Source organism: Ascidiella aspersa, chromosome 4, assembly GCF_963924565.1.
Source record: "Ascidiella aspersa chromosome 4, kaAscAspe10.2, whole genome shotgun sequence".
NCBI classification, from domain to species: Eukaryota; Metazoa; Chordata; class Ascidiacea; order Phlebobranchia; family Ascidiidae; genus Ascidiella; species Ascidiella aspersa.
In genome coordinates, this window is record NC_139450.1 from 15,510,663 (window position 1) to 15,521,215 (window position 10,553).

The 10,553-nt window shown below is 39.4% G+C and overlaps 1 protein-coding gene across 1 annotated transcript; it reads left to right on the forward strand.

Moving 5' to 3' along the window:
- On the forward strand, nt 1-10,553 carry LOC146148149 (putative monocarboxylate transporter 5). Its single transcript, XM_083387629.1, has 10 exons — nt 1-1,138; nt 1,435-1,577; nt 4,244-4,418; nt 4,895-5,016; nt 5,632-5,877; nt 6,700-6,899; nt 7,294-7,519; nt 8,281-8,397; nt 8,576-8,821; nt 9,355-10,553. Exons 1-10 carry the CDS (start codon nt 720-722, stop codon nt 9,558-9,560), a joined length of 2,100 nt encoding a protein of 699 aa, XP_083243755.1. The 5' UTR covers nt 1-719; the 3' UTR covers nt 9,561-10,553.

Here is a 10,553-nt window from a genome sequence, read left to right on the forward strand (position 1 = left end):
AGGGACAGGCAGACTGTCGTTTAACTCAGAATTTATACAGCAGTTGGTATCAGGTTTTTAGAACTACGTTTCAGCCTTACCGTTTTGGTTTGTTGATGGACGTTTTTAGGTTGTCAATATCACCACTAACGTGTAGCACGGTCGCAACGCTTTTCAGGAGATTAATTACAGATTGAAATTTCTTCATATGTGTACTAACTGATCGATCGACTCAAGTAGTCGAGAAGAGATACAGGCAAAACTTACCTTTGAGCTAACTGTGCGTTTTGTTTATGTTAGACACCGTCGCTTACAACAGTATAAACACTAACAGCGTTTGTTATGAAAGAGTAGCATCACCGAACATCTACTCTTCAATACGGCAATACTGAGTTAAATTGTAGGCACTTGCTGTTTATTTCGTTTCGCCGGCATATGTTCAATTACTGGTGTTGTGATTAGAGATTTCTACAGCGTCCGTAATCCCAGTGGCCCACGCCGCATGTCGTTTTGCAGTGTTAATCGATATACCAATGTATTGGACAGCGACACGCGTTCAGGTTGACATTTGGTACCGTGTTTTTTATTGCCCGATGAATGCTGAGCTGTATAAATCTAATTTAAAGCAAAAAATAATCTAATGCCGTATTTTAAACGTTTGTCACGTAACAGTGAATTATAAGCAAAATTGGATAACTGTTTATTGCCTTAACCGAGAGACGTGAAACATATACACGGGTATGACTAACGAAAAGGATCCCCTGGTGGACGACAACTGTGAAAGTCCAATTAGGGCGGACAAACAGGAAGGGTCTAATGGGGAAACCAATCCTTCGCCTATGGAAGCGGAAACCAATTTGAAATCAACAAACCCAGCACACATCGACTCGCCCAATGGTCTGAAGCCCACATCCATATCACCACCGCCTTGTGACTTTGTCGTTGACCTGGAAAAGGGAAGTAACGGGACTGACCTTGCCGCCAGCTACGTACGATTCCAAGAGCACGACGTGCAGCACGAATACGAACCAGCAACCATGAGTCACCATGACCTTCTGGCTTCCCCGACCTCCTCCAGACCGGCACTGGTCTTCGGCTCGTTGGACATCATAATGGACACCGACAAGTCAAGGGTGTCGATTTGCGAGACTGATGGCGTGTAAGTGCGTGTCATTACGAGAGTGCGACCCAGCTTAATGCATTTACCTCAAATAATGCTCGAAAAAATCATGATGAAAGCATACAAATCATGATGAAAGCATAGTTTGACTCACATTAGAATGACAGCGTGTATAATAACTATTGACAACTGAACTAGGTATTGTGGTATTTATTTAAACAAACGGTGTAAAATAGGCTGTTATTGTCTACACGTTATTTAAAGACATCTGCGGCGTTTATTTGTGGGTTTTTAATGTCTAACACAGAAAAATAAAACGTATAAAACTTCATTAGAGATCCAAATCCGCCCAAGTGGGGTTGGGTGGTGGTTGTTGCCTCGTGGATTGTTATGATTCCTGTTGCGGGGGTCTTGTCGAGCTTTGGAACTCTGGTGTCCTCCCTAACTGAAGAATTCAACGCCACCAAACTGGAAGCGGGTACGTGGGTTCTCTTGTTGTGTTTAAATAATACGGCACTGGTTTTACCAGCACTGTGAACTTGCTAGTTTTTTTCTCGCTTAACCTAAAAAGCTTTTGTTCCAATGTCATGTAGCGGCACTTTATCGTGGTGTATGCATCGCACACAACCGCAACAAACAGCTTTGCAGCAAACCCAGTGCAGAAACGCTTGTTTTCCGTAACTGCGTAGCTGCGCTTCGGCGCACCACGTGCTTCCTCTGCAGCAGCCTGTCACCTCGCTGTTTGCGGTGGTATGGCGGGCTGGGATGCGCTTTGTCTCTGTGCACTTGTTGATGACTGTGCCTTTGCGTGATGCAACGTTGAATAATACCATTATCCCGTGCGAGTCGCAAAACTCGAAGTTGCCGGAAATCTTTCATCCCCAACAACAACGCCCAATGCACTCTGACCGTCTGTTACAACGTCAAAATTTGAACACATTGGTTAAATGCTATATTCAAACTAATCGTACATTTTTTATGTTTTAGAATTTAGATAAACCTTTTTAGTATAAATTAAGTCAAAAAAACTTGTCATTCAGTAGATTCCACTTACCCTTAGACGTATGTAAATATTGTATAACTTTCAGACGTGTGTGGTTGGTGGTTGTTACGTCCAATTTAGTTATCGGTAAACATGGATTGGTCACACGATTTCCATGCTACATATGTAGGAGTGTTTTTATTTCAATTCACCGGTTACCTACTCTTGTGGATCTCCAAAAGCACGGCAGGTTTATTTTACCTTTAACGCCTGCTAACCTCAGCCAAGTAGATCTATGCCAAATGTACAAGGTTTTAAGTAATTTTATATTTTCAAGATTTCGTTAAAACACAGAACAAAAGCGTTTAATAAAATATAAATCAACATCAGTTAAACGATGATGACAAAAATGCAAATCGTCTTAAATCTGTTTGAATATTTTATGAGCTGTATGCTTTGCATTCGCAGTATATAATAGGCGGTAACCAGTGTGTTGGCGTAAATGACAATTAACAACCCTGTATTAACAGCAAATAGCACACATCTCTAACAATTAGGAATTTATTTGTGCGACCTCAACTTATCGCCTGCCGATTATATTGTTACAACGATTTCTAAGTGGACAATGTCATCCTCAGGCGTTTTGAGCATCTTCGAAGGGGCGGATAATAGAAATGCTTTGATTACAAGTAAGGTGCGCTAGGTCAAAGGTCGTCAATCATACACCGATTTACTTCTAGATCACAAAATGTAAAAGGGCCAATGCTCTCAGTCCTTTAAGAGTTTACGTTTACCTCTTATGTCTGTCGAAATATACGTAGAAGCACTTATTATTTCGAACACGTTACCAAAGGTATTCGAGTTGTGGTTAAGCATTACCACAGAACTTATTTTTTTTTAAATAAAATTCACAATAAGTTCTTTAAAAAAGCCATGAAATATGACAATATTAATCTATTATTTTTGTTCCAAGCCACAGTTTCTTTTATTTAATGCTTAATAGATGTTTTGTATACAGAAGCCTTATTTATTAAAATAATATGTTAACCCATTTTTTATTTTTAAATATCGTAAAACTTATCCACTGAAGGTTGTATCTGCGGTTTGACTCGTTCAACGCAGTTTGATGGTTTTCGATTTCGCATTAGTTGGACAAAAAGCAACTCTGTTTAAAAGCTGTCAGTTTTGTGTCATTATCTGCTGGACCTATATTGCCTGTACAAATCGTGGTTAAGTAGCAATAGATTTGGTTTAACTGCCATCATAAAATGAGGTGTTTTCGTTTTAACGGCCTCTGAGTTCTGGTGTTGACATGAAAGTGCTTCTCTCAGCATCCCGACTTCCCGGGTCGTTAAGCGAGCGTCCTATGTTGTTGTCGGCTTCACGCGTGTTCCTCATTTTCCTCACGCTTCACGCACCACTTGACTGCGTGGTGTATCACGTGATCTGAACCCACGCAAACGGCCAACAACAACTTTAGCGGCAAGCAACATTTCTAGTGCGGCAATCGATATATCCTTCGGCAAACGTCTTTTGCAGGCTTGGATTAAAGTTAAGCTGAAAACAAATTAGAGGACAGCCTTCTTGAAACGGTAGGTCTCGCGAGAGACCTTACGCAACAAATGCCCCGAAGCGTTTTTGGACATTATCTTCTTCCCGCTGATTTCTTCGAAAATTTGTCAAGTGTCACAACAACATTTTTATATAATTCCTGTTGAATGGTTTTACTATCGTTCAAAGTCAAAATATATGCCTGCAAAAATTTAACGTAAGCAAAGTTTGCTCCAGTTGTCCATGATTATACAGCTTCGGAAGAAAGCTTTTTACATTTTCAAGTTTTAGCCAGTTATATATTTCTTAACACAATTTTTGCTGTGCGTAATTGAATTTTTTACAACATTTTTTACAATTTTTTTTACAACTTCAAAACAAACACGTAAGTTTTATGTGTTAGTAATCTGCTGCGCCGCACAATGTTCAGGCTAATCGTAAACCTTTTAGTTGATTAACAATGCCAGTGACATTGCGCAACGTAATCAAAGCAAGTCATAGCGTTTTCCCCTAACAACTTAGCCCTTCGTCTGTGAAGTGGCAAACGTCACGGGTTAAGTATTGAGAAAGGCTTTTGAAAGTGCTGACGTATGGCGTATTGTTTGTTTCAGGTTGGATCGGATCTCTGGCGTTCGGCTTTACAGTGGGCACATGCCCATTCAGCACACCACTGTTTACCGTTTATGGCGCCCGAAAAGTCAGCTTGGTCGGCGTTCTTGGAGCAACAATTAGTCTCGTTGTGACCTCATTCACCCCTTGGCTTTACCTAATGTTTCTGACTTACAGGTTAGAGTTCAGTTAAAAACATTGCGGACAATCGGACATCTAGTGTGTGTGAATAATGCTAATAATTTCAGCCAGACAAAACATAAACTATTTGCGTATGGTTGGCGTTTTTTTTAAGTCTTGTGTTGACCTAGAATTACTGCATGTTTTTCACTTACCGTAACCACGATTTCCTTGTCATAAAGTTCGCGCTTGTTGACCATATTTTTTAAACCAGATCATCGGTTCTTTGCCCAAAAATACGTTTGTTTGACATAAAATTATTTTATTCGTTACCCAAAGAATACAAGTATATCAAAATGTATTGAAATTTTTTTTTTGTTCAAATACCTTGTGAACTAACGTTGTTTCTATATTATATTACGCGAAGTCCAAATCAAATAAGTACTTCTAACATATTTCGCTCCCACGTTTTGCACGAAGCCTTGCAAGTTGCAATAACAGCAAGATCCCACGAACGTTGTTTTCGATTTCAGTGCTATGCTGGGAGTGTTCGCCAACTTCGTCTACAACACCGCTATGAATCTCACGGGACAATATTTTCCCAACAAGCACCAGGCTGTAGCCACCTGTCTTGCATCGGCTGGCATATCGTTCGGTGAGCTTTTGAACCCTCGGGAGTAGTTTGAAAATTAGTGCTTCCTTGTAGACCATTTTACCCACATTAGATCTGTTTACCATGCCAGACTTACTATCGGTATATGGGGGTCATTAATGGTTTTTCTCTATGAAGTGAAATTAAAATCATATACGGTATGAATGTTAGCAGTTTGAGTTACTTTGGCAACTTTCTACACTTCAGAATAGTGATATTTACAAATTTAACACCAACTCGCTAAGATAGCCGAGCGTAGCAGAACATATCTTCAACAAATAAATGTTAGTCGGTTAACCAAGGTTTAGACTTCGCCTGATAAATTATTCATACCTTATTGCTTAGCAATTTGTATTTCTATGTTTCGCTGAACGTATGTGCACCAAAAACAGTAAAGTAATATCCAAAAAAGCTAATAACATAGTTAGTTCGATAAAAAATATATGTAATTTTTTTCGAATGGTGGACACCTTTTGAAATGCCAGATTTATTTCGCCAGTTTAATTAATGGGAAATATATCAGCCATCTAAGTAATATAACGGAATTTTTTTTGAAGGGTTTCTCATTACATAGTGTGTTTATAGCGGTATTAATATATATTTATTTCTTAATTGAAGGTACTTTGCTGGTGAACCCCTTGTCCAATTATATGGTTGGAGTGATCGGTTGGCGCAACACTCTAAGAGTGATGTCGGCTTTGGTGCTGGTTATAGGACTCGCGTGCGTTGCTGCGTTCAAGCCTGTTAAGACGGAGGAGCAAATGGTAAAGAGCAAACTGCGCAAGAAAATGGAAAATACCAACACTGACGGAGTCGAGCCATCTGAGTCGCTCATCGACAAAACCACCACATCCATGCCAAAAGGTATCATTTTACCAACTTGTGGTGTTACGTATCATTATTAACTGTAGTTTCAAAAGATGCATAAAAAGTGCGTTACACTACGTTAAATAATTAAGTCGAAAAACTATTTCGGCGTTTTGTTTGTCACTTAGAGTTTTCGGGTTAAATGGTATTAGCGACATAAAATCACGTGGGTGGTTGTTGTTGTATGTGTACAAACCGTTTGGAGCATTTGGAAACTGTATACCTGATCTACTCTGGCCCTCTTTATATACTCAACAGTATTTGATTAGCACCCTGTTAAATCTAGTTCTGTCCAAGTTATTTTTTTTAATGTAAAACCTGTTGGTGTTTTTGATGTCATGATGTTGTGTTAAACTCATTATAAGTCAGGTAGCGTTTGACTCTTTAAATTTATTGCAAAATGCCCTGTTGGACTCTTTGTGGGATTAAAACAGGAAATTCAATAGGAAATGATGCGATCACATGCAGCATGACAAAGGTTGATCATAGATTAGTGATTAGTGGCGGAGCAGAGCACCCCACCTTGCCCAAAAGAATACTTTGTTTCTTTTTGTTTAAAAAAAATCAATTTTAATTGCGGAGACATAATTACAATATTTGTGAGATTACAATAGAATCAATAATCTGTTCTAACAAGGACAGATAGCACATGCTTTTTGATAAGGGCTATTAAAAACACCAGACATGATTTCATTAAAATAGAATAAGTGTTTTGTGGTCCGTAATCAACGCTTAAAATTTAATTGTATATTGTCTTTCTTTTTCTTTTTACAATAAACGTATTTTTCGTCCATAAATAATTTTTTATTTCGTGCATAGCGGACCTGGAAGCAGTCACAGAATCCTTGCAACACATGCACACCGAAAGTAGGATAAGCCTCGCTGCACAGGAGATCAAGAAAAACGTCCTCAATAAGGGAGTGTGGGACTGCTCCGTATGCGCAAACCCAGTCTTTATTCTATGGATGCTGGGAACACTCTTCTGGAGCGTTTCGTTTCTCTTTCCCTTCATTTTTCTGGTGAGTTATTTTTCTGTTGAGTCGTAGGTAACAGTGCCCGACTGTGCGAAATGCGACCTTATTTTTAAAATGTTTCTTATTGACTTCGACGTTGCGATTATTTGAATACGCGTGTCAGATGAAAAAACTAGTTCTATTCAATGTGATCCCTTCCTTATCGCCGCCACGGTGAAACATTTTAACGCATTACTTTCATCAATAATATTTAATTCATACCTATCCGATTTGTAATGGCATTGTATACTGCTCGGATAAAACATACTACGAATTAATCGGTAATCGTTATAATAGATTTATATGTGTTTCCTTAACTTTTATTCTCGTGTCGATCGTGAATGCTTAATTATCAAAATCGTGTTATGAAAGCTTTACGAGCCAAATTCGATGTGTGCAGATTGACTACATGCAAGACATCGGAATAGAGCGCAGTTCCACCAGTTGGGTGATGACCGCCTACGGAATCGCTGAGTTTGCGGGACGCCTGTTGTGCGCAGTGGTTACCGGCAAGATACGCTTTAGCTTGGCGTACGAGTATGCCGGTAGTGCCGCGTTAGTCGGCCTGGCGACCATCGTCGCTCCGCAATTCAAGTCACTCGGAATCATGTTCGCCTATGCTATCGGTAAGCCACGCTATTTAGTTATAATATTTATTTAAGGTACATACTTTTGGTTTTGCTTTCAAAACAATTTTACCTGTAATGGGCAAAATAATTCTTTGTGTTACGTAGTTCGGCTAAAAAAGCGTTGGCAAGGCTCGACTGTGAGTGTTAGATCATCTACCTTGGTTCAAACAGTTTTCGGTGCCACAATAGTAATGTGCCTAACATTTTATCGTGATAGCAACAAGCTTGTAGTACAGCCCGGACAAAAAAGTTTAATACAAACGCAACGACTAACAGGCGTTTCATACGCCTCTTTACTCATGCTGTAAAACTCCTTTAACTGTGGCATGTTCTGTTCTGCTGTCGACTTGCTTTAAGGTCGTGGACGCACAGTACTAAATATATCAAAAATGTAACAGAAATGTGTATAGTCTGAAACCTTTGTATGTCTTGATTAGACGGCGTAAAAACGGATCGTTCGAAAAATGTAGTGAGACACAATACAATGTTATCTACATTACCTTTGTTAATTGTTGATATATCTTGAGGGAACGTTTATCATATTGTCTTGATTGTGCCTCTATCTCATATTGGTTTAGGTATGACAAGCGCCCATGTAAGAAATGTCTACTCGGTCGGTTGATTTCTTGGTGGTTAAACTTGCACAATTTTTATGTAGACAATCCACGCTATAGGTAATTGAGGTAAACTAAGCATTTAGGGTGCACACTATAGTTCTGTATGTATATCATCATGACAACCTACAATTTTACTTACAGTGGCTGGAATCAACGCGGGAATTCTCAACTCGTTAATGTTTGTCACAACAATGCAATTGTTTGGCAATGAAAGCGGAAAACATGTGTGGGGATACATAAACGTCATGCTGGCCCTGGGTAAGAATATAATGTGACCGTGGTCAGCATTAGTTTTAGTATAGTTACGATTAATGTGAATGGTTTGAACGTCCAGAACGTGGTTTAGACGTTGTTCTTGCGCGACGTCCAACACTTGTTTTCGTGTCGGGGCGGTTTGCACTAAGAGCGTATAACTAAAGGCGGCATGTTTTGACAGGTATGGTGATCGGCCCGGTTGCGGCCGGCGGCATCTATGACGCCACGCAATCCTACGTGAGCGCATTTTACATGGGAGGTTCACTGTTTATCGTGTGTGCCATCATGATGCTACTTATCCCCGTCGCGAAGAATCACTTTCCACAGCCTGATCATGATACAGGAGCAGTCCGTGTGAGCAAGAAGGCGGTAACCCCCAGCGGGTCTTCTTCCACCCAAAACAGGTCGATGGGACCGAAAAAAAGCGGTAAGACAGCTTTGTGCATTATGCACTTTATCTTTTCCCCCTGGCTAACAACATCCACTTAGTCTTGCTGCATGTGATATTATTTAGTGTTGTGAACAAGTAAGTTAGGCGCCTTCGGAGAAATGAAAGTCGTTCAATTTGCGACTTTTCTTTAATCTTGTCACTTTCGCCCCTTAAAAACATTAAAATTTATATGCTGGCGCCGATGCCATTTTATAGGTTTTTATTTATAAATGCTGCTAAAATGTCTGTACGCATATCTACACCGTAAATAAAGCAGATACAATAAATATAACTTATTATAAAGCAGTTTGTATTTCTTTAATCACGAGTTTCCTGCTCACGTACTCAAAATATTTTTATGATACCCCCGGTAAGATATGAGATTTTAACCCCTGCTCGGGACTATCATAAAAACGGTTTCTTTTTTAATCGTTTATTGGTTACCGTTATCCTTTTGTCCAGGTTCGTAAGACCTTAACTTTCGCGTTTTGCTTACGTCTGATAGTTCACCGTATTTCGCTGTTTTATAGGCTCCATCGTGAAGCCCGGTTCATTGCGTCGCCTAGCCCAGCACCAGAATGCAATGAAGACATCTAAATGGGGCGGCGACGTCGAAGTTCACCTGCAAGCGCTTCAGGAAATCGATAATCAAGTTTCCAACGAAAATCTCGCGAACAACGCAGAGCACTGCGAGCCTGCCGCCAACGGCCGTACTCCTAGTACCGAAAAGCTATAAGCATCTGACGCACGTTTTCATTACTGATAAAAAACGTTTTGGGAAAATTATTCTCAAATTGTTGGTGCGGTAGCACGACGGACTCCAGGTGCGCCAAACACAATGGCGCATGCCATATATTCATCGAAAAATATTACTCTCTTATTTCAATCAACTTTATTAAATGGTGCGTCTCGCGGAATAAACACTGAAACAGCATAGGTTTATTTAAAATTGTATGTGACTCAAAGGTAGGGACACGATATCCATCAGTAGTTTCGCTTTTCTGATGCATCCAAACGCTTTATAAACCACAAATATTTTCGCAGCTTACTTTATACTTTTCACTTACACCGAAAAGCTGGAGTACCGGTTTTCTGATGAAGCTTCTTTTCTTTTTAAAACGATAAACCATTTATTTATGCACCAAAATATTCTACAGTAACAGCATTGTGACGTTGTTCTTGTTAAAATAAAACTGTTGAATTGATCTAAATACATCCACATGGTTCAGTTTGTCTTGCCGACTTTTTTAACCGTGTCTCTGTTTTACTAAATTAAAAGTAAGTTAAATTCGGTTTCGCGATCAACCTTTTATCGTATTGCGCTATCAACTATCAGCTGCTGTGTATGCTTTTCTTGTATCCGCAACTTTACGTACTGTCTCTGTGCCCTGCCCTCAGCTGTTTCTGTTAGGTGAAAGCTTTTACAAAGTTGCGTTACGTCACTTCATCCTATTAGAAAAATATTAGAAAGTTTAAGCTTATTAGTTTTCTTGCTTTGGGTTATAACAGATTGAATAATTTTTGTTGCCGAATTATGCGGTATTTCCAAAATATCTTAAAGTACGCCTTCCATTGGATACACAACCACTTTGTTTGTATGCACTTAGCAGGTTGAGTTCCGCCCTGTATAGTTTTATTTTATGATTTAGTTGGATGTTACAACGTTTCTGTTTGTCTTTGTTTTTAGAAGAACGTGTGTGTTTTTGGAAAAATACATATCTACACTAAG

What these genes read in the sequence shown, in the direction of transcription:
- LOC146148149 (XM_083387629.1), top strand. Translation starts at nt 720, where the DNA reads ATGACTAACGAAAAGGATCCCCTGGTGGACGACAACTGTGAAAGTCCA. An exon ending in CTAATGTTTCTGACTTACAG is followed by an intron (nt 4,419 to 4,894) that starts GTTAGAGTTCAG and finishes TTTCGATTTCAG; the next exon opens with TGCTATGCTGGGAGTGTTCG. An exon ending in AAACGTCATGCTGGCCCTGG is followed by an intron (nt 8,398 to 8,575) that starts GTAAGAATATAA and finishes ATGTTTTGACAG; the next exon opens with GTATGGTGATCGGCCCGGTT.